Raw genomic sequence first — 24,759 nt, 5'->3', positions numbered from 1 at the left:
GCTTAGCGCCAAATAAAAAATTAACATTTTCCTTGAAAAATAGTGGCAACTTTAAGCAAAACTGCTACTGGTGATCACCCTCTTAAATTAGCACCATCTTAACACATCTCACAATGCCTGGCCATTGCTGAATTTACCTTCAAGTTGTGCAACTAAATTATACCTCTGTGTATCACAACTCTGGGAACTCATTTTCTCTGGCTTTATTGGAAGTAAATTAACAGCACACTTGAGCACATAAAGAGCATGTTATCCCAAAACCTCTAAAAGTAGACTGGATAAAAATCATTCACCTTTGTTGGGTGATAAATAACTCTAGAAATAATGTTTAGGTAGTGAATTTGAGTTCAAATATTTTCACCCATTCTTTACTACAAGCTACTTGCTTTGGTTAACTTTGAATTAAAATGTTAACAGGGAATAGCTACAATTTTCATTGTGTTATTTGGTCATGCAGCAAGTTTCCTGAAGGTAGTATTATAAAGATTTTCATGACAACATATTTCATTTGTGATGTCTATTGTCTAAATGAACACTGAAGAATGACTGAAATACATAAATATATGTGTGCATGTGTATATGTATGTATGTGTACATGTATGTATGTATAATATGTGCATATATAGCAATGTAGGGAAGTCCTAATAAGGAAATTCCCTTGGTTAATGCATATCAAGAACTGTTTTTCAACTCATAGTCTTAAAAAATTTCCTGAGGCACTGAGAAATGAAATGATTTGCCCAGGGCCACAAGGTCAATATATATCAGACACACAAGAGTTGAGCCCAGTTTGTCTTGAATCTATAAATATGAAGGAAACACAGAGGGAACCAAAAGGCAAATATGAGGACAACCAGGAGAGGGCAATGTTATGGAAATTAGAGAAAAAGAAAGTGTCCAGAGAATAGGATGGTCATTGGGAAAAAAAAGGTCCAGAAAGGTCAAAGGGAAGAAACACAGAGACAGAGAGATCTTGTCCCTCTATCAACCAACAAGCATTTATTAAACACCAATAAACTATGAGGCATTGTGCTAAGTAATGGGGGCATGAAGATAATGTTCCTCCTGCCCTCAAGGAACTTATATTCTAATATTCTATATTCTTATATTCTAATGAGGAATATAACATGCACATATATTCTTCCCCCCAAAAAAGTATTAAAATGGAATACAGGCTTTTCTTATCTTTTTCTTCATTGTGTCGATGAAGGAGTCTATCAACTCCTGTAGGTCAAACCTCTGAAGGACATAACCAATTGAAAGTATCCCCAAAGGGGGCAGCTAGATGGCACAGTGGATAGAGCACCGGCCCTGAAGTTAGGAGTACCTGAGTTCAAATCTGGCCTTAGACACTTAACACTTACTAGCTGTGTGACCCTGGGCAAGTCACTTAACCCCAACTACCTCACTAAAAAAAAAAAAAAAAAAAAGTACCCCCAAAGGACAGCTAGGTGGCGCAGTGAATAGAGCACTGGCCCTGGATTCAGGAGTACCTGAGTTCAAATCTGACCTCAGACACTTGACCCTTACTAGCTGTGTGACCCTGGGCAATTGCCTCACCCAATTGCCTCACCAAAAAAAAAAAAAAAAGAAAAAGAAAGTACCCCCAACCCGAGAGAAACATGCTCTTCAATCTTGGGCCAGACCCCACCCAATGAGGAGACCTTACTTCTGTTTAGAGTGTAAACAGAATCCAGTCTAGGTGAGTTCTTGCCCCCAAGGAAATGAGCCCCTGTTCTTGTAGCCCTCCATTAGAGTTTAGGGTGACCCAGCTCATGAAGGAGAAAACCACCCAGCATGGTCCAGATGGAGATGGATTCCCCTGTCCAGATTACTAGAGGTAGCTGAGTCTCATGATCAAGACACTTTCTCAGCAGGAGGAACTGAAGACTTCCAGCCCACCTCCTCATTAAATGTCCACCAATGAGGGTTGATTTTCTCTTGTCAGGGGCATACCCCTTCAAAAAATATTTAAGGCTTTCAGGCTCTCCTTGTTTTTGTCTTTGGTTACCAAGAGAAACTACTGACCATCAATTTGTTGATTGCCAGCTAGCCTAATTAATAAATTGATTATTAGTTACCCAGAAACTCTATCTCTAAGGATTTTTCATTCATCACAGAGTTGAGGAGGAGACATATGAGGTGGGTGTAGAAACAAGAAATTTGGCAGCTGCTTAGATATATAGAGAGTGAATAAGAATGAGGAATCAAGAATGACACTTAGGTTGTAAATCTGGGTGGTTTTAAGGATGATGGTACCCTGGACAATAATAAGGACATCTGGAAGAGAAGAAGCTTTGCGGAAGGAAGATAATAAGTTTTGTTTTGCATATGTTGACTTTGATATGCCTTTGAGATATTTAGTTAGAAATGTTCATAAGGTAATGTGACACGAACTCAGAAGAGTTCATTAGACTGCTTATAGAGATCTGAGAAATATCTGTGCAGATTTGAAAATTGAGGAAACTGATGATGTCACTGAGAGATTAACTTGTCCAAGGTCACACAGAGAACAAGCAGATAGCCAACTAGCATTTAATAGAAACCTACTATGTATCAGACACTGTGCTAAGTCCTGGAGATACAAAGAAAGACAAAAAATAACCCCTGTTCTCAAGGAGCTCATAGTCAAATGGAAGAGACAACATGCAAATGACTGTGTACAAACATATACAGAATAAATTGGAGATAATAAACAGAGGAAAGAAACTATCAATAAGGGGGCTTGGGAAAGGTCTCTTGTAGCAAGTGAGACTTTAACTGAGACTTGAAGAAAACTGTGGAGGCTAGTAGGTAGAATATTTACTACAAAAGGATATTGACTTCAAAGATATAGCAAGATAATAAACTGTGTATAACTTTTGACCCAAGTGATAGCACTACTAGGTCTATACTCCAAAGAGATCAAAGAGGAAAAGGACTGACTTATGCATAAATATTTATAACAGCCCTTTATGTAATGTGTAAAAAATTGGAAACTGAAGGGGTACTCATCATTCAGAGAAGAGTTAAACAAGATACAGTATATAAATGTAATGGAATACTATTGAGCAAGAAGAAATGATGGAGATGATTTCAAAAAAACTCAAGACTTGTATGAACTAATTCAAAGTAAAGTGAGCAGAAGGGCAGCTAGGTGACACAGTGGATAGAGCACTTGGTCTGGAATCAGAAAGACCTTAGTTCAAATCTGATCTCAGATATTTAGTAGCTGTGTGACCCTGAGCAAGTCACTTAACCCTGTTTACCTTAGTTTCCTCATCTAAATGAGCTAGAAAAGGAAAAGGCAAACCATTCCACTATCTTTGCCAAGAAAACCCCCAAATGGGGTCACAAAAAGTCAGACCCAACTGAAACAACTGAACAACAACAAAGTGAGCAGAACTAGAACAATTTATACAACAATATCATAGAAACAAACAACTTTGAAGGATTTAGGAATTCTGATCAATATAATGACTAACCCACAATTCCAGAGGATTCACAAAGAAATATGTCCAGATAGAGAGGTGATAGACTCAGAATGCAGCTTGAGATTTTTTTATTTTTTTATTTTTTTTTAGTGAGGCAATTGGGGTTAAGTGACTTGCCCAGAGTCACACAGCTAGTAAGTGTTAAGTGTCTGAGGCCAGACTTGAACTCAGGTACTCCTGACTCCAGGGCCAGTGCTCTATCCACTGCGCCACCTAGCTGCCCCAAGATTTTTTTTTATATGACAAATGGGAATTTGTTTTGCTTAACTATACATATTTATAACAGATTTTATTTTTCTTTCCTTCTCAAAGGAGGTGAAAGACTGGGAGGTAGAGATTACAGACCTGGAAGTAAGAGAAAATTGATTTTTTTTTAAAAAAGAGGTTTTTGTAGTCTTGCAGATAAGAGATAATGGCGGATAGAGCACTGGCCCTGGAGTCAGGAGTACCTGAGTTCAAATCCGGCCTCAGACACTTAACACTTACTAGCTGTGTGACCCTGGGCAAGTCACTTAACCCCAATTGCCTCACTAAAAATAAATAAATAAATAAATAAATGGATAGATAGATAGATAGATAAGTAAATAGATAAATAAATAAATAGATAAATAAATAGATAAATAAAAGAGATAATGGCATGCGCTTACATGGTAGCTATGTGAATGGAAAGGCATTTGATATGTGAGATCTGAAGACACAATCAGTAAGACTTGACAACTTATTGGACTGAGAGGTGGAGATGAAAAGATCTGAAGATGAGTTGAAGATGAGAATCATGTAGTGGGGGGCAGCTAGGTGGCACAGTGGATAAAGCACTGGCCCTGGATTCAGGAGTACCTGAGTTCAAATCTGGCCTCAGACACTTAACACTTACTAGCTGTGTGACCCTGGGCAAGTCACTTAACCCCAATTGCCTCACTTAAAAAAAAAGAAAAAAAAAAGAGAGAATAATGTAGTGGCAAGAGAATTGGATTTGGAATCAGAGGCCCTGAATTCAAATTCTGCCTCAGACACTTCTTATACATGCTACATAATTTATCTCTGCCTCAGTTTCCTCCCATGTAAGATGGGTAATTAGACTAGAACAGTGCTCTCTACATCATTTTGATCAAATATTTAATAGGTAAGAAAAAATTGAGCAACCCTAATAGATGTATATTTCTGTATTTATAATACATACAAATGTATTACTCAATATATTATATACACTTTAAAATATGCCCCTCCAAAAGGAAATAAAAAGGATAAGACAAACATTATTTTTTTTTAAATCCGAAGATAAAGCAAGAACCAGTATCCAAATATCCCCCTCCCCACCCCAACACTTCCCTACCCTACCCCAGTTTCTGGTGGAACAGACTGGAAACTTATTTCATTTCTTATATAATGCTGTTGTTATTCAATCCTTCAGTTGTGTCTGCTTCTTTGTGGGGTTTTCTTGGCTAAAATAGTAAAGTTTTTTGCCATTTCCTTCTCCAGTAGATTAGGCAAACAGAGGTAAAGTGACTTGCCCAAGGTCACAGAGTTAGTTAGGGTCTGAAGTCAGACTTAAACTTGGTCTTCCTGCCAGGCTCTGTGTTCTATTCACTGAGCCATCTAGCTGCCTCTAGCTCCCTACATAGTATGGGTCTCACTAAGTTCATACCTAGATGCAACATAACTACCAGATGGGGAACAACAGCTTACTACTAAAGGTCACTCTGTGATATTCAGGCTATTAATCCTGTACTGCCTGTGAAACTATGACTCTGGAATGTCAGGATATCAAGGGAGGCTCTGCTCCTTTTATAGGACACCACCAATGAAGAAATCACCAAGATCTCCCAGATGCAAATGAAGCAAAGTAAGAGACCATAACTGAAGTGGATAGGACTTTTCAAATGCTTCCTCAGTCAGTCAAAGGGCCTCCTCTTCAACACATGGTTAACTGACCAGAGCATTTACAGAATATCTACCCATGCTCCACAGTCTGTCTCTCCAAAGCACTTCCCTTACATGTTATCACTGCTCCCTGAGATGTAACAACACCCCATCATCTACCATATACAGGGGCAGCTAGATGGCGCAGTGGATAGAGCACTGGCCCTGGAGTCAGGAGTACCTGAGTTCAAATCCAGCCTCAGACACTTAACACTTACTAGCTGTGTGACCCTGAGCAAGTCACTTAACCCCAATTGCCTCACTAAAAACAAAAACAAAAACAACAGCAAAAAACCATCTACCATATACAGGTACCATCTTAGCAAACTCGTGAGGTTGCACATACACTGGACCCCCATTATGCAAGATTACTTAAAAATAATTAGGCATTGGAAAGATTTGTATGAAATGATGTATAATGAAGTGAGCAGAACCAAGAGAACGTTGTGCACAGTGACTGCAATACTGTTTGATGAAAAACTGTGAATGACTTAACTATTCTCAGCAATACAGTGATCTAAAATAATCCCAAAGGACTAAAGAAGAAACATACTATCCGCCTCCAAAGAAAGAACTGATATTGATTGAACACAGACTGAAGCATGCTATTTTTCACTTTCTTTCATTTTTTAATTCAAGTTTTCTTGTACAAAGTGACCAATATGGTAATGTTTTCCATAACTGTGCATGTATAACCCATATCTGAATGCTTACTGCCTTGGAGAAGGGGGAGGGGAAGGAGGGATAAAATTTGAAATTCAAAGCTATAAATTAAAATTTTTATTATTTAAAAAAATAATTAAGCATATTCAATCATATGGCTCTCACTAATAATATTTTAGTGAGAACAAAAGTATTTTTGTACCACGAATGAAATATTTTCTCTTTATCTTAGCTTTTTATGAATTTTATAATGTATGCAATTATTAATATAGTAGCACATACTGTGTGACCCTGGGCAAGTCACTTAACCCCCATTGCCCTGAAAAAATAATAAAAAAAATAATAAAATACTTCTTTAAAAAAAATATAGTAGCACATATATACTATTTATAAATAAGTAAATATTCACTTATTGTAGGTACATGCTCAATATTTTTTTCTGAAGGAGTGTGTGAACAAAAACGTTTGGAAACCTGCTCTATGCTGTTTCAAAACTTTTCCTCAAACCCCTAATGCTTCCTCAATCTTCCTGTTTTCCCTGACTAGCTAACTTTCTTCTTACCAAAGCCAACTCCTCTACCCTCTTTACCTATAATCCTTTTCTTTCCTAGCTCTCTGTCCCTCTGCTCCCTTCCCCTTGGGGATATACCATACCATGGCCCTCTCCTGGTTCTCCTCCTAATTCTCTGTCTGTTTCTTCTTTGTCTCCTTTGCTGGCTCATCAGTTCCTGTTCCTGCTATCCCTGTATAGTCTCCAAAGGCTCTGTCTTAGACAGGCTTTTCTTTTCTTCCTATATACACACTTCAAATTCTCCTCGGCTCCCACAGGTTCCAGTATGATCTTTAAGCATAAGACTTTCAAAAATCAAACCAACAACCAAAGGTATTTGAGAGATTCAAGTTCCAGTAAACATTGAACATGAACAAGGAGAGCCCTACAAGTAACCTTTATCCAGAGGAATAACTTTGGGGTGGGAGAGAATAGAAGTGCTTTGGTTTTAGTCTTAATATCTCTTCCTTCTTTGGGCCAGAAGGGAGGACATTTTGAGTGTCAAAGGATTTAGAGGAATCTCAATTTCTTTTTTGCTGTTGTTCAGTTTGATTTTATTTTCATTTCCAAATTCTCTCCCTCCCCCACCCATTGAGAAGGAGAGAAATACAAAACCCATTATAAATATGAAATCATGCAAACAAATTTCTGCCTTAGTCATTTCTCCCTTCCCCCAGAAAAAAAAGAAAAACGACAACAACAAAAAAGAAAAAATATACTTCAATTGACACTGAGTCGATCAATTCTCTATCTGAAAATGGATATAATTTTTCATCATGAGACCTTCATAATTGTGGTGGGTCATTTTGTTGATCAGAGTTATTATTTCACAGTTGGTTATCTTTACAATATTGCTGTTACTCTGTAAACTGTTCTCCTGGTTCTGTTCCCTTCAGTTCACGTCAATTCATACAGATCTTCCCATGTTTGTTTGTTTGCTTTGAAACCATCCCCTCCATCATTTCATAAAGCACAACAGTATTCTATCACAATCTCACAAGCCTCAGCTTGTTCAGCCATTCCCCAATCAATGGTCATCCCCTCAGTTTCCAGTTCTTTGCCACAACAAAAAGAGCTGCTATAAAAATATTTTTTACATATGGGTCCTTTTCCTTTTTCTTTGATTTTGGAGTATAGACCTAGTAGTAGAATTGCTAGATCAAATGTTATGCATAGATCAATAGCTGGGTTTTTTTTTAGCATAGTTCAAATTTACTTTCCAGAATGGTTGAACTAGTTCACAATGCCACCAATAGTGCATTAATGTACCTATTTTCCCACATCCCCTCCAGCACTTACCATTTTCATTTTCCTTTATCTTAACCAACCTTATGGGCATGAGGTTCATCAGAGTTGTTCTAATTTGCAATTCTCTAATTATTGGTGATTCAGAACATTTTTTTCATATGACTATTAGTAGCTTAGATTTCATCCTCTGGGGGTGGCTAGGTGGTGCAGTGGATAAAGCACCAGCCCTGGATTCAGGAGTACCTGAGTTCAAATCCGGCCTCAAACACTTGACACTTACTAGCTGTGTGACCCTGGGCAAGTCACTTAACCCCCATTGCCCCACAAAAACAAACAAACAAACAAAAAAAGATTTCATCCTCTGAAAACTGCCTATTCATATCCCATGGCCATTTATCATTTTGGGAATTGCTCTTATGATTTTGGATATCTCATATTGCCATTGGTGAAGTAACATCATTACACAAGACAGTAGCATCTGGTGGCAGGATCTTCACTGGGAGTCAAGAAAAGAATGGATGCATATTCAAAGCTTTAATAAAGACTAGCAAAGAACCTACACCACACCTAAGAAGAACTTCTTGTGTACCCCATAAAGGGAGAAAAGGACTTCCAGAAATCAAGATCTGTGAGTCACCTCAATGACATTTATTCTCTAAATTTGAGTTTACACTCACCTAGGAGAAGGTGTCACATATTTTTGGTGATATGTTTTGTAGCAACTATTCATATAGTACCACCTTAGTAAATACCCCTTTCTAAAAATGACTTGTCTGACTGACTGAAGGAGTTTTAACTAATATTCTTGGGGATAGGGAAAGAAGACTAGGGAAGCATATTGGCCGAGACACTTCCCAAACCATCTGGGATAATCCTTACAAGCCCTCACATGACATAGTATACACACTTTAGGGACTACTCATGAGTATGAGTAGGAGTTGAGAGTCCCTCCAAAACATGTGTTACACTTGAAATATTCCTGTTTGTGTTAATGCTCTCTCTCCTCTCCCTTTTTCACCCCAGTTGAATATGAACTCCTTGAGGACAAGATCTGTTTTGTCTGTGTTTTTGTATTTCCAGTGCCTGTTACAATTCCCTGAACCCAGTAGGTGATTAATAAATTTTGAATTTAATTGAGTCAATGCAATCAGTACAATTTCATCTGGGAACAGAAAAACTTTACCATCAATAAGATGCATAATTCATAGGGAGAACAAAGCAAGTATGACTCTCATTTTCCAGCTTCCAAGAACTTCCAGTAGGTTTCTTTCAATGTTCTTCCAACTCCATTTAAGCCCACCCTCTGACTGTAATAAAAACAATATACCTGCTGCCTTCCATCATTTTGGCCCCATTTGTCCTCAGCTCTAACAGGGTGGGGTCTGTACAGTCAAAGTAAAATGCATTCTTGCCATTTTGATCCTTGGAAAATTGATCATTGTTAATGACTCGTATATTAGAGAGAGGGAACTCAGCCTCTCAAATTAAGTGAAGCAAGACAGGAATGAAGAAAGAGAGAAGTTAATATCAGAAAATGGAATTAAGTCCATCTTGCCAAATAACAACAAAAGACTTTCTAATTAACTTCCTTCAAAGCAATATGTTTTTACTAATGATAAATTCTTGAGCATCACAATTTTAATGAACATAATGACATGGAAAATAAGCCATAGGAACTGAAAACTGAAGCAAATTATAAAAATTATGACTTGGCAGGCAACCTGAAATATATAATAATTATTACTGAAATTTTAGCCCTGAAGGAAAGAGACTGGGAGGAAATTGAAGTGTATAATCTTTCTCTAGTCCAACCTCTACTCTTCTACCTATTTAATCATCTCAAAGAGGAAAGGTGAAAGAAAGAAAATGTAAAAGAAATTATGGGAGATGAGAGAAGATGGTAAGACACTGGAGCTGTGAAAGGAGAAAATTAATATCATCAATCAGACCTGTTCATTACAGGGCTGTATTCTAGTGTGTAAATGCAGCACTGTGAGCAAATTTTACTTTTGTCCATTTAGTAAAAGAATCATTGGCAAATATACATTTCTTCCAAATAGCTTAATGCTAGTTCTTAAGATTGTAAGAGTTTCTATTCAATCAATTCTGTTTGACCAGTTAGCTTGGTTGTTGTGCCCATTCCATTAGCAACTTCTGCATTCAAGTAGCTTATAACATTGTCATGAAGTATTATTCTTCCCTTCATCAGCAATAATAGTGACAATTCATCATTTAGATGCCCCCAAGATTAATATTAAACTAGACTTCCTTGACAACTCCATTTTAAAGATAAAAAGGTGACACTATTAGTTGATCAAGACTATGCACCATTAAAATATTTGTACTGTAAAATACCATATAGTAACCTAGCAATAGGACAGACATTGAAATTTCAGTTAACATCAGGCTCAATAACAGTTAAGTGCCTACTATGTGCCCTGCATTAGAAATACAAAAACAAAGCACCCCCCCCATAAAGACCCTGCCCTCGAGGAGTTCCCATATTCTACTAGAATAAATAAATTCAGAAACTTTAACCTAATTTTGTTCATATTCCTTAATCATGAAATCTTAATAAAGACATTATCAAAAGACTTAAAGGAAGAACTATCATTAGATAGCATTACAATACTCTGTTTTATATCTATGCTTCATTCACAAGGAAGACACCATAACCAGAGACATAACTAATAGTGCTTTGGACCAAAATGCAACTTCCATGTTTCTCTTCCAAGTGATTAAGAAGTAGAGCCTTCGGGGTTTCAGAGACAGTCAAGGCTTCTGTTGGAAGTATTCAAGAGATTGTTTCTCCTACCCTGACATGAACTTTCTGACACAACATGAGGAATACAAGCCAATACAATGACCATTTAATGTGACCAAAGAGAAATTACTCCTTGGCCTGACCCAGGGTCCTTCCTCTATAAATAATTTTTTTCTAAGTCAACTCTTACTGTGCCTATTTGTCCCCCATTTCAAGTTCTCCATTTCAGTGAGTAGATATATCTTTTCCTACCTTTCTTAATTTTCTAGAGATAATGCAATTAATTTCAGTAAATTTTAGCATGTAATAATGGGAGTGGTATGGGAGGTGGGGATTAGAGGCATGGAATGGGTAAAGTATTTTAAATGGCCTTAATCTAATTTTGAGTCCAACAGAAGTTTTATAACTTGCCTAAGGTAACATAGGTAGTAAAGTAAGTTTTACTTACTTCATCTGTAAAATAAGACTGGATTAAATGATCTCTAAGATCTTATTCAGTCTTCAGATTTTATTATCTGTGAAACTGATTAAATTCAGGTTAGCTCTCATAAATCAAAAACTTGTACTTTACTGAAACTACTAAAATAAAATACTTAGAACAATGAGAAATATATGAGATGCAAAGATAAGTTTTGTCATGTATTTTAATTGAGCTTAGACAATCATCTTTCAAGAAATTGTCAGGGAAAATTGCCCAGATATTCTAGAAGCAGAAGGTAGAATAAAAATTGAAAGAATCCACTGATCACCTCCTGAAAAAGATCCCAAAATGAAAACTCCCAGGAATATTATAGCCAAATTTCAGAGCTCCCAGGTCAAGGAGAAAATATTGCAAGCAGCCAGAAAGAAATAATTCAAGTACTGTGGAGCCACAGTCAGGATAACAAAATATCTAGCAACTTCTACATGAAAGAATCAGAGGGCATGGAATATGATATTCTGGAGGGCAAAGGAACTGGGATTACAACCTAGAAAAACTTAGTATAATCTTTCAGGAGGGAAAAATGGGACTTCAATGAAAAAGAGGACTTTCAGGCATTCGTGATGAAAAGACATGAACTTAATAGAAAATTGGACTTTCAAATACAAGACCCTAGAGAAACATAAAAAGGTAAACAAGAGAAATAAATCATTAGAGATGTTAAAAGGTTAGACTGTTTACATTCCTACATGGGAAGATGATACTTCTAACTCATAAGAACTTTCTCAGTATAAGGGCAGCTGAAAGGAATATACTTAGAGGACACAGGTGTGAATTGAATACGAAGGGATGATATCTGTAAAGCATTATTTTCTGTTTATCCCTTTTGTGGGGCAGGCAGGGTGGGGTAGCTTATGTCTGGGGCTGCACTTGGGCTCGGGCGCTACTGGGTCCAGGGCTGGTGCTTTGTCCACTGTGCCACCTAGCTGCCCCATGATGATATTTTTAAAAGATGAGTGAGAAGATTGCACTGGAAGAAAGGGAAAGAGAGGTGGAATAGGGCAAAGTATCTCACATAAAAGAAGCAAAAAAAAGCTTTTGGAGTACAGGGGAAGATAGGGGAGGAGCAGGGGAGTGAAGGAGCCTTACTCTCATCAGAATTGATTCAAAGAGGGAATAACATACACACTCAAATGGATATAGCAATATATCTTGCCCTGGGGGGAAGTAGGAGAGGGAGGGGATAAGGGGGGTGGGGTAAAAGAAGGGAGGACAGATTTGGGGAGAGGCAGTCAGAAGCAAAACATTTTTGAGGAGGGATAGGGTAAAAGAAGATAGAAAATATAGTAAATATCATGGGGAGCAAATAGGATAGAGGGAAACACAGTTAGCAATAGTAAATGGGGAAAAAATTGAATCAGAGGCAAGAGCAATGTAAGATGAAGATATGATGATGGTGGCAGTGGGACTTACTTTGCTGGGCTATTGTGAAGAAAATTATGTGTCAGGTATAAGGTACTATATAAATGTTAGATATTATTGTTGTTGCAATAATCAACCTCATGGGTGTTCTGTAAGGAAATCTCCCTTTAAAGTACTATATACATGTAGTTTACTATAAAAAAAAAAAAAGATGAGCAGAATGTTATCAGAAAAACCTGGAAAGACTTACATGAGCTGATGCAAAGTGAAATGTACTGTATACAAAATAACAGCAATATTGTAAGATGATCTGCTACTAATGACTTAGTTATTTTCAACAATGTAATTATCCAAGACAACTCTGAAGAACTTATGAAAAATGCAATCCATCTACAGAGAAGTAACTGATGATATCTGAATACAGATGGAAGTATATTTTTTGTGGTGTTGTTAGTTCCTTTTTCTATAGTTCTTTGTCTGCTATGTTTTGCATGACTGAACATGTATAACTTATATTGAATTGCTTGAGTTCTTAAGGGGGAAATAGGGAGGAAGGATGAGAATTTGGAACACAAAATTTTTTAAATCGATATTACAATTTGTTTTTACATTTAAAGTGGGGGAAATTCTAAATAAATAAATAAATGAGATATTTGAGAAGTGACAGAGAGATCTGTTTAACTAGTAACCATTCTTGGAGATGATAGTATATATATGCTGTATGCTGATGGCATCACATCAGCACAGTTTTTCTCCTTCTTTCCAAAAAGGTGGACCAGACCACATCAATACCACCAGAAGGCTATGTCTAAATATTTAGACACTCACACACACACACACACACACACACCCCTTACAGAGACATATAGACATGAAGCAATTAGATAATCCTACATCACCTTTTTTATTATGATGGTAAATGATAAAATAAGCAATGCAAATAGTAAATGCCATAGGACTTCAAAGGCTAGCAAGAATGATCTTGAATTTGTAGGAATTTGGGGAGTGTGGAAGAAGGAGAGGACATTTAAGCAACAGAGAAACATTGAAGTGACTCATACAAGTCATCAATTTCCCCAAATGAAGTAGTTAATCTTATAATTAATCTTCAACTATTAACTGATATGGGGGCAGCTAGATGGCGCAGCGGATAAAGCACTAGTCCTGGAATCAAGAGTACCTGAGTTCAAATCTGGCCTCAGACACTTGGTACTTACTAGCTGTGTGACCCTGGGCAAGTCACTTGACCCCCATTGCCCCACAAAAAACCCCCCAAAACAACAAACAAACAAACAAAAACTTATTCACTGATATAGTATTGGTGCGGAATGAGGAAATGGAATCATATTACATATAAAAGGAACTTACTAAAATATTTAATATTCATAACAAATATTTCTCCTCACTTTGTTGTAAAAAACAGCGCACATATTATTCTCATTCCTTTTCCCATGTAAATAATCCCGATACAGTCTCAACTAACAGTAGGAAATTAAAATTTATCCCTATGTGTGGATATCTTATATACTCAAGTTCCACAGAGAAGGGCAAACAAAAGCATGCACCCAAAAATGCACTTGAGTTTTGGATTCATATATGGTCAAAAAGATGTTTTTATCTGATACACATACACCATAGATCTTTGTCTACCTTCTATTTGGAGAGGGGCTCATTAACATAAAAATTTCAAGGATTTAAAAATGAAAGAGATTATGGAATTATCAAGTCCAACCTTGTTGTTTTTAATAATAGGTACCACTTATATGGCACTTTAAGATTTACAAAGCACTTTACAAATATTTCATGTTATCTTCCTAACAGCCCTGAGAAGAGGAAACTGAAGGCAAACACATTGACTGACTTGTCCTGAGACAAACAGCTAGTAAGTAAATGAAGCTGCATTTGAACTCAAGTCTTCCTGACTCCAAGTCAATTCTCTATCTCCTCTACCACATAGCTGTCCCCTTTCCTTTTACATGAGGAAGAAACCCAAGTAGTTTAAGTGACTTGTCCAATATCAAACAGGTAGTAAATTGTTATTCATCCTTCATTCTTGAAGAGGACCAGTGACATCATGAGGGTGATTTCTTGACATGAGCATGAATTGGATTTAAGTGAGGCAGAGCTTCAAAAAGTTATCAGCCTGGGGGCAGCTAGGTGGCGCAGGGGATAAAGCACCGGCCCTGGATTCAGGAGTACCTGAGTTCAAATCCGGCCTCAGACACTTGACACTTACTAGCTGTGTGACCATGGGCAAGTCACTTAACCCCAATTGCCTCACTAAAAAAAAAAAAAAAGTTATCAGCCTGGGGGCATCTAGGTGGCGCGCAGTGGATAGAACACCAGCTCCAGAGTCAGGAGTACCTGAGTTCAAATCCGACCTCAGACATTTGACACTTACTAGCTGTGTGACCCTGGGCAAGTCACTTAACCCCAATTGCCTCACCAAAAAAAAAGTTATCAGCCTCTAATATGACAAAAAAGGAAAATAATAAATGTTGGAGAAGCTGTGGAAAAAATGGAACACTATTGCATTGTTGATGGAGTTGTGAACTGATCTAACATTCTGGAGAACAATTTGGAACTATGCCCAAAGGCCTATAAAGCTGTGCATACCCTTTGACCCAGCAATACCAATATTAGGTCTATATCCCAAGGAGATCATTAAAAAGGGAAAAGGACCCACATGCTCTTTTTGTGGTGGCAAAGAATTGGAAATTGAGGGGATGCCCATCAACTGGGGAATGGCTAAACAAGTTGTGGTATGTGAATGTAATGGAATATTATTGTGCTGTAAGAAACAGGTGGATTTCAGAAAAACCTGGAAAGACTTACATGAATTGATACTAAGTGAAATGAGCAGAACCAGGAGAACATTGTACACAGTATCAATAACATTGTGTGATGATCAACTGTAATTGACTTAGCTCTTCTCAGCAATACAAGGATCCAAGACAATTCCAAAGGACTCATGATGGAAAATGATCTCCATATCCAGAAAAAAAGAATTGTGGAATCAGAATGCAGATTGAACCATACTGTTTCTACTTTTTTGGATTTTTTTTTCTTTTTTGAGGTTTTCCCCTTTTGATCTGATTCTTCTTTCACAACATGACCAATGCAGAAATATATTTAATGTGATTGTACATATATAACCTATATCAAATTACTTTCTGTCTTGGAGAGAAAGGAGGGAAGAGAAGAAAGGAGAAAAATTTGGAACTAGAAATCTTATAAAAACAAATGTTGAAAACTAAAAAAAAAAAAAAAGTCACTAGCCTCACTCTCTCCTCAGGAGTCATCAAAGTCCATTGGCAAGAAAAAAATCAAGATGACTGGCAGTGGCCCAGGATGCAGTGGGTGACTGGCCTTTCTATATTAAGGTCTTCCTCAGGTCTCAGTTTGTCTAAGTCGATGCCTATTCAACGACTAAGGGCTCGGTAAAAATGAGACAAAAGATGACCCAATTTACCATCGCAAAAATATCAGTCTGAAAGGGAAAGACCCTTAGAATTTCTGGCCAGAACAGGAAAAAAAAATGCTATTTACCCTCATTCTAAGCCATCAAAACCACAAAGGTTTGCGTTGGAGGCTATTATTGACCATTCAATGAGAGCCAGGGTGATTTGGGTATAAAGACTAGTCCAGTAGTTCCATTTGGAACACAATGGGCTTTTTAAAAGTCTGTTTTTTCAGAGCTATAGTTGAATAAATCATAAATGAAAACTGCACAGGACAAAAAGCAAATTGTCCCAGATTTTTTAAAGAAAATAATAATAATAAAAGAATTTTTTAAAATCTAGGCTCTAAATTCCAAAATGCCTTACAAAATATAAGCAACCAAAAATTATATTCCTATGGACAGAACACCAACACATAAGGAAGACCTTCACATTTGGTGAGGGGGAAAAGAAAAGAAGGAGGAAGAAGAGGAGAAGGGACACAACCTACCACTTGAAATGTCAGGTTGGATCCCCAAAAGACAGCTACTACTATACTCAGATAACATGTTAAGGACAGTTAATACAAAAAGTTCTCCTAAAACCTGGTTTATTCCTTCCCACAAATACACACAGCATCCATGGGAGGAGGAAGCTTAAACTTCAACCATAATAACAGTGAGGCAAATGTATAAGAAATATGTGTATAGTAAGTAGTAGAGCCAGGACCTCTGATTCTAAATCCATTGTTGTTTCTTTTATGCCACAATGACTTCGTTAGTTATACATCCATTAAAATGAAAAGTCCCCATAAAAGATGAAAAGTTTCACACAATGGGGCCCTGAAGCTGCTCTGTGTAACTAAGGTCCTTCCAGAATGTATACACATTCTCAGCAAACACTTAAAAAGATCATACTGAGAGTACGTGTCAGCAGCACACCCAGCTATTCAGGGCTGTGGCTCTAGATACTGACTAGGGAAAAAGAATGAAGGTGTTAAGCAATTTAGTAACAACTCAGTAATCCAATCAAATAGTATCCAATAGGCTAAGTTAATACACACATAAAACATTTTACTCACTTCTCCCTTGTAGCTGTATTTGCCCTTTAGGATCTTCCTATAAAGTCTCATGTGGTTTTCATCTTGAAATGGCAGGAAGCCACTCAGTAAAATGTACGTTATTACTCCAAGGGCCCACATATCCACTGCGTTTGTGTACGGTTTGCGGGACAGGATCTCAGGTGCTATGTACTCTGGTGTCCCACAGATAGTATTCATGGACCAGTCACCATTTTTGTTACCAGAGTTTGCCAACCCAAAATCTGTGATTAAGATCTTTGACTCTGCCCCTGGGTGATAGTATAAGAGATTTTCTGGCTTCAGGTCCCTGTGAGTTATTTGCAAACTGTGCAGATACCTTACTCCATCAACAACCATCTTGAGGATTATTATGGCATCCCTCTCTGTGAATGTTCCCTGGGAAATAATTCGATCAAAGAGTTCTCCTCCTGTAGCCAGTTCCATCACTATGTAAACTCGATCCTTGGTTTCAAAGATCTCTATGAGCTGGATAATATTGCAGTGACTGACTCGCCGGAGGACACTTAGCTCTGATTCACATGCTTCTCTGCCTTCCTTCACTCTGGTTTCCACCATTTTTATTGCAAAGGGCTTCTTTGTGACTCTCTGCTCCACTCTCACAACCTTGCTGAAACTGCCTCTTCCAATAAGAGCCTGGATGTCATATCTAATGAAAAACAAATAGACCTGTTATCCATCTAAAATAATTGTTCTCAAACATACCCAGGATCCCTGGAGGGACTTTCACCCTAGCTTTCATCCTGTAACATATACCTCTACAAAAAGGAAATTAAATTTTTTTAAATAGTTCATTTTCTATGGTAATTCGAGAGTTATAAAATATTTTCCATTCAACCCTGTGAAATAGGTATTGTTGTTTTTGTTGTGCCCATTTAACAGATAAGGAAATTGAGACTCAGAGAAACAAATTGATTTGCAAGGGTCACATGTCTGGTATGTGATAGCCAGGCCTTTAACCCAAGGTTTCTGGACTATTGCTAAAACCCAAACCTGATATTAGCCATACTATGAGACTCAGTTGATGTGCTGGTTGGTTTTGCTGAACTGCTTCCCCTCCCCCACTTTAAAAATCATCTCTAATCTTTTTTTTTCTGGGCAATGAGGGTTAACTGACTTGTCCAGGGTCACACAGCTAGTAAATGTCAAGTGTCTGAGACCAGCTTTGAACCCAGGTTCTCCTGAATCCAGAGCCACTGCACCACCTAGCTGCCCTGTCTCTAATCTTTTAATTTTTAAAATGCACAGAAGAGAACACAAGGTAAGAAGGAAACAATCAGGATAGCTTTGAAAATGACATCTTGAATTTAATAAGCATTTAGTCATTTATTAAGCACTTATTATGTGCCGGTCACTGTGCTAAGTGATGAGGCAGGAATTAAAGCAAAAACACGATCCCCATCCTTAAGGAGGTCATATTCTCAATAGAAGGGTGGAGAAAGAGAGAGAGATACAAACAACTATGTACATATAAGATGTATACAGTATAAATGAAAGGTTATTTCAGAAGGAAGGCACTAGCAAAAGGAGAGGGAGGGAAGGAACTAGGAGAGGTCTCCTGCAAGAGGTGGGATTTGATCTGAGCCTTGAAAGAAAGCCAAGGGGGGCAGTTAGACAATTAACAATCACTAGCTGTGTGACCCTGGGCAAGTCACTTAACCCCAATTGCCTCACCAAACCAAACAAAACAAAACAAAAAAGAAAGGAAGCCAGGAATCAGAGGTGAGGAGGGAAAGCACTTCAGGAATGGAGATACCAGTAAAGAGATATGGAATGGGGAGATGGAGTGTCTTGTGCTAGGTAAAAGCAAGACATTAGTGCTGCTGGATAGTACAGTATGTGAAGGGAAGTGCAAAAAGACTGGAAAGGTAGGAAGGGGACAGGTTGTACATCTTTTTCTGTTCTATTCAGTATAAGGAAATTCTCATTTTTATTTTGAGTTCGAAACATAATTAAATGAAAAGAATGTGCCCAGGAGGAAACTAGGTGGCACAGTCTTAAAGCACTGGCCTTGGATTCAGGAGGACCTGAGTTCAAATTTGACCTCAGCTACTAGACACTAGCTGTGTGACCTTGGGCAAGTCACTTAACCCTCACTGCCCCAGGAAAGGAAAGGAAAGGAAAGGAAAGGAAAGGAAAGGAAAGGAAAGGAAAGGAAAGGAAAGGAAAGGAAAGGAAAGGAAAGGAAAGGAAAGGAAAGGAAAGGAAAGGAAAGGAAAGGAAAGGAAAGGAAAGGAAAGGAAAGGAAAGGAAAGGAAAGGAAAGGAAAGGAAAGGAAAGGAAAGGAAAGGAAAGGAAAGGAAAGGAAAGGAAAGGAAAGGAAAGGAAAAAGGGAAAGGGAAAGGGAAAGGGAAAGGGAAAGGGAAAGGGAAAGGGAAAGGAAAGGAAAAGGCCCAGAAGTAGTATGATTATTTGCCTTCAGTAGAAGGGGAAGAGGGTATCAGTCCAGAGGGCTGGCTGTAAACAGCTTCTTGTTATTAATAACTAGCTTTGCTCTCAAAGTAAGCTCCATGAGGACAGGGACTGTCTCACTTTTATCTTTATAGCCCCACCAATTAGCACAGTGCCAGACACATGTTGTTTAATTGATTTCTCTTGAGGACAAGAATTGCATATGATTCATCTTTGCTATATGCAGTGAGCTATATAGGAGAGAACCAGTTAATCAATAAATATTTGTTGAATGACTCAAGGAAGGAAGAAAATTGAGCTGTGGCAACAAACCTCATGTGGATTCTTCAGGACTCAGAAACTGCCTTACTATCAAAGAGTAAAGATTGAAAGGAGTAGCTTTTCACAAGCTCCTGACAAACTCCCTTGGTGAGGAAAAGACAGTCCCCAACCCCCTGTTTGAGAAAACTCTCTGAAGGAAAAATGTTGCTGACACTTGCTGTTTCTAAGCAGTAAACATGAGTTTTGGGATAATGTAAAATCATTATCAATAATATATGGACTACTCTCTCACAAAGAAAGCAACCTAGTCAGGTAGAACAACAGCAACTGAAAATAGTTCAAGAGCTCCCCTCCCGACCTGGATTTATTGTGTGACCTTGGGAAATTAAACATTTAGAACATGGAGACAGGCAATGCTAGGCTCAGAATTTAAAAACCCACTTCACTGCTCTTTTCCACCACAGTAAACTGTCTTCCATTTAAAGGTGTCATATTAAAAGGAAGGAAGGAAGGAAGGAGGGAAGGAGGGAAGGAATGAAGAAATAGGGAAGAAGGGAGGAAGAAAGAAAGGAGGAAAGAAAGGAAGAGAGAGAGGGGAAAAAAGAAAAAGAGAAAGAATTGAGAGGAAACATACAAACCAGTAAATAAAAAACATGGCATATTTTAAATCATGCTGAAGATTCCTATTTTAAATTCAACTTTGTGCTTTAAATATGGGGGATTCCCTCAAATTTTGCATTTTTATTATCTCTCTTCCAATTTATTTGTTCCATATTTTGTACGGCTTACTGAGTAACAAAAATGACATTTCTACTGACTTACTGAAAACATCTTTGTTCTAGGAAATGCTTTTTAATTTTCTGGTCAATTAGTTTATCAAAATAGGTAGTAATTTGGCCATCTTCAAAAGATTCTTTCTCCTCTTCCCTTTCTTCTGGTTATTTTCACACAAATATTCATTGTGTTCCTTGAACAGAGTCACAGTCATTTTCATTTCTAACACTTGGTGGACTAAGAAGACATCTCAAATGCATGTTTTACTTTGCTCTAAAATAGATGAAAGCATTTTGCAAACACTAATTTATTGCTTTTCCCCTTGAATTGAAAGACAGACCCATTTGCTCACTAAATTAATCATCAGTTATCAGACAATACCATTTCTGAGGGTCCAACTTCATTTGCTAAGATAAAGAATGCTTTAGTCAATAAAGATAAACTGCATTTATTCAGCAAGTATTTTAGAGAAGGCTCTGTCATTGGCATTCAAGGAAAGGGCAAGGTTTTGAGTCAAGCTTTCAAGTGGTTGAAATGAAATTGGCTCAAGAGGAATGAAAAATGTTCAGTCACAGTATGCCAGGTCTTACTACTACATTATAAAACTTGACTTCACTCTTTCCCTGAATTCTAATTCCTTCATGCCTGAATAGATGATAGAATCATAGATTTAGGGGCTGGGACCTCAGAGGCTAGCTAATAATAATAACCAGCCTTTATTTAGAACTTTAAATTTTGCAGAGTATATATGTTATCCCATTTGATCCTCAAAACAATTCTGTCAGGTAGGTATGATTATTATCCAACCTCCCTTTTTTTTAACAGATGAGGAAACTGAGTCTCAGGAAGGTGAAGAGATAGGATTTGAACCCAGGCTCTCTGACTCCAGATGTGACCAAAACAATTCACTAGTTGGTGGCCCAGCTTCTGGTGATGAGCTTCTCCTAACTGTGCTGTTCTGCTCTTTGAATAACATTCTGTCACTGGGTCCAAAGTTCTGAACCTGGTAGAATCTGCCACATACTTAGCTGCTGTGACTTCAGAGAGCCCAGGGTCATTTCCCCAAGATGAGGTCTATGGGGGGAGGAGAGAAAGGGGGAGGGGGGTTGCATTTTAGTAGAAATACAAAGCCAGAATAATTTTTTAAAAATTTAAATTGGATTGACCAAGTGAGAATTTCTCAGTGGTCTCTGTTCTTCTCCCACCTTTAGCCAGAACTAAAAAAAAAGGCCACAGCTCCTCTATAGCAAAAGTAACCAACTGCAATTTTCCAAATTCAAAATGTAGTAAATTTTACACACAATTCAAGTTAGCTGCATGCTACAAATTTGGGTTTTCTGAACCTAAAGTCAAAGGTGAGACAGGAGAAAAAAATTAATACAAATTGTAGAGTAAGTAATATTATAATAGAAACATCACAAAGAAACTAATATAGCCAGTTAGGACTTTAGAACATACTGGAAGTGTAAGAACCCAAAAGAGACTCAAAGGAGATAATACATTAAAGTGTTGGAGGGAAAGGGAAGGAAAGAAGCATTTCTACAGCAGCTACTATGTGCCAGGCACTGTACTAGGCCCTTTTTACAAATATCATTTGATCCTCACAATAACTCAGTGAGGTAGGTGCTATTTTACTGTCCGTATTTTAAAGCTGAGGAAACTGAGACAGAGGTTAAAGTCAAGTTATTTGCCCAGGGTCCCACAACTAATATCTGTCACAGAATTTGAACTGAGGTCTTTCTGACTCCATGTCCAGCACTTTATCCATGCTACTAGCTGCCCCTAAACCTTAAAGTGATATTTAAATGTTCATTGAGGAGGAGGAAGAGGAGGAGGAGGAATTCAGATTGTCTGTGACATAATGGAAGAATGTCTGGACCAAAAATTAGACTTACTCTGGAAAATCACTTAATTACTCTGTTTCCTCACATGTAAAATGAAAAGATTGGACTAGATGTTGTGGGCCTTGGATTTAATGATCTTCTAATTTAACCTTCCAACTCTAATAATCTCTGACTCTATGCCCTGTAGAATCACTTTTGATTCTAAGGTTCAACATTCTATTCTCTGATCTACTCAAGGTAGAACAGGAGGGCTTGAGTTAGCTTAAATACAGGAAGCTGATGATAAATAAAGAGATGCAGAATACATTGTACCTAATCTCCCAGTCTTTTTAGCACTAGAAATGATTTGCAGCCAGTCAAAACCTCAAGAGACATCAGGTCCACTCTGGTGCTGACCTTAGTTTCTTCATTAATAAAATTAAAAGATTGTGCAAGACAATCTCTAAGATCCATGTCTAGTTCTAAACTCATTATTTTACATCTCTTAAGTACTGTGATGTTCCATACCTTCTTTTTCAGAGGGGCCTTTAACATCTGCCAGTCATCCCCTCCATCCCTGCAGAGAAAAAAGTCAGCCCTCTGCCCACCACACCATGTCACCCGTGCTCAGGGGAGCCCTAAGGCACTTTACCTGGCTGTGACTCGGGGGTCGAACTTGGCCCGATATCTGGCCACCTGTATTTTCTGAGCCGCCTCTGCCACTGCTTCGTGGGTTCCCCAATGCCCCCTTTGCTCAGCCTTCCCTTCCCCTGTCTGCAGTGGACCACAGCTTCCTCTTCCCAATCCCTTTCCCCAGCTCAGGGGAAAGGAAGACCCCGGCAGCTCTCTGACCACTTTGCTACTGGTCCCACAGCCCATAGTCCACCTGCAGGGGCAGAGCCCCTCCAGGAGCAGCAACTGAATAGGAGAGAAAACGGGCTAACACTTTTGAGTGTTATCCATCCAGGGGAACTTTCTCTCCCCTTATACAAGTGGGAGAGGGGGAGGGCACAAGAGGATGAGTTCTGTCACTGGTTGTTAGCCCCTGCTCTCCTCCCCCTTTTCTCTCCCTCCCCCACTCCCATTGAGTTAGGCCTGGAGCAGAGGCCAAGGCATTGACCCACTTGGTCTCTCTCTCTCTCTCTCTCTCTCTCTCTCTCTCTCTCTCTCTCTCTCTCTCTCTCTCTCTCTTTCACACACAAACACACACACACACACACATACACACACACACTCACACACATCCCCCTCTGCGACTTCACTTTCTGGCTAAGGGCAAGGACAGGGACAACTTTGGCACCTACCAGGGCAAGGTTTTGTTCCAAAAACATAGTCCACAATCTTTCTCATTTGTAAATGCCCACAGAAATATTACCCTATTATTGCAAGTTGGCAGCACAACTAGAGTAATGAGGAATCAGAAGACTTGAATTGAAATCTGTTACTAGAACTAGCAACTCAATAGTTCTTCATCTGTTTGGGGGGAAAAAAGAGGGGTGTGGCCTAAGGTTTCTTCCAATTCTGGCATTTGATGATCTCAAAGAACAGGGGTTAAGAGCATCACACCTCTGATAACTAATTCAGCTGTTATGAGTTCTATATTGCTCTGAGTCTGAGCATAATAAAAATGGTAGTACCATAAAGTTTGCAAAGAATGTTCTTCAAACACCGAGGCAGGTAATAAAAATGAATGTGATAAGGTTTGCAAAGTGTTTTCTTCATAACACTGAGGCAGGGGGCAGCTAGGTGGCATAGTGGATAAAGCACTGGCCTTAGATTCAGGAGGACCTGAGTTTGAATCCGGCCTCAGACACTTGACACACTTACTAGCTGTGTGGCCCTGGACAAGTTACTTAACCCTCAATGCCCCGCAAAATAAATAAATAAAAATAAAAATTTTTTTTAATTAAAAAATAAAATAAATAACACTGAGGCAGGTGAAAAAAATATAATTATCCTGTAATCCTTTTACAGATTAAGAAATAGAGGTTCCGGGGCAGCTAGGTGGCGCAGTGAATAGAGCACCGGCCCTGGAGTCAGGAGTACCTGAGTTCAAATCCAGCCTCAGACACTTAACACTTACCAGCTGTGTGACCCTGGGCAAGTCACTTAACCCCAATTGCCTCACTAAAAAAAAAAAAAAAAAAACCAATTTATGTCAAAAAGAAAATCAAGGATATGTTCCGGATACATTGAATCTGGGAAATAGCGGCCTACCTCAGGCTGCTAATTCAGCTTCCAGGGGGCCTTGTTACAAATGCCAGCCCAGGAGGATGCAGTAGTTGCTTGCCCTCAGACTAGTTTATCACCATGACCAATACAGAAGCAAGGAAGATGCATTCAGCTGAGCCAGCGCTTTACCTTGCTTAGCATCTTTCCATGCTATATCTAGGTAGAGCTTTTTGGAAAGGAGGGGGAGGGGAAAAGGAAAAGAGGAAGGAGGAAGGAGAAGGGGGAAGGAAGTGTCTTGCTTGAAGAATTCTCTGTCT

General features: G+C 38.4%; 1 protein-coding gene across 1 annotated transcript in view; it reads right to left on the bottom strand.

Moving 5' to 3' along the window:
- Positions 1-23,198, bottom strand: part of PSKH2 (protein serine kinase H2) — a 28,946-nt gene extending 5,748 nt beyond the window's left edge. Inside the window, exons 1-2 of the mRNA XM_043992640.1 lie at positions 22,923-23,198; positions 16,983-17,649 (exon numbers count right to left, since the gene is read on the bottom strand). Coding sequence (XP_043848575.1) covers positions 16,983-17,649; positions 22,923-23,149 — 894 coding nt within the window. The 5' untranslated portion in view covers positions 23,150-23,198. The remainder of the gene's footprint in view (positions 1-16,982; positions 17,650-22,922) is intronic.
- Positions 23,199-24,759: the final 1,561 nt, after the last annotated feature.

Source organism: Dromiciops gliroides, chromosome 1, assembly GCF_019393635.1.
Source record: "Dromiciops gliroides isolate mDroGli1 chromosome 1, mDroGli1.pri, whole genome shotgun sequence".
Taxonomy (NCBI): domain Eukaryota; kingdom Metazoa; phylum Chordata; class Mammalia; order Microbiotheria; family Microbiotheriidae; genus Dromiciops; species Dromiciops gliroides.
Note: the sequence above shows the minus strand (reverse complement) of the source record. Positions and strands in the feature narration are given on the sequence as shown.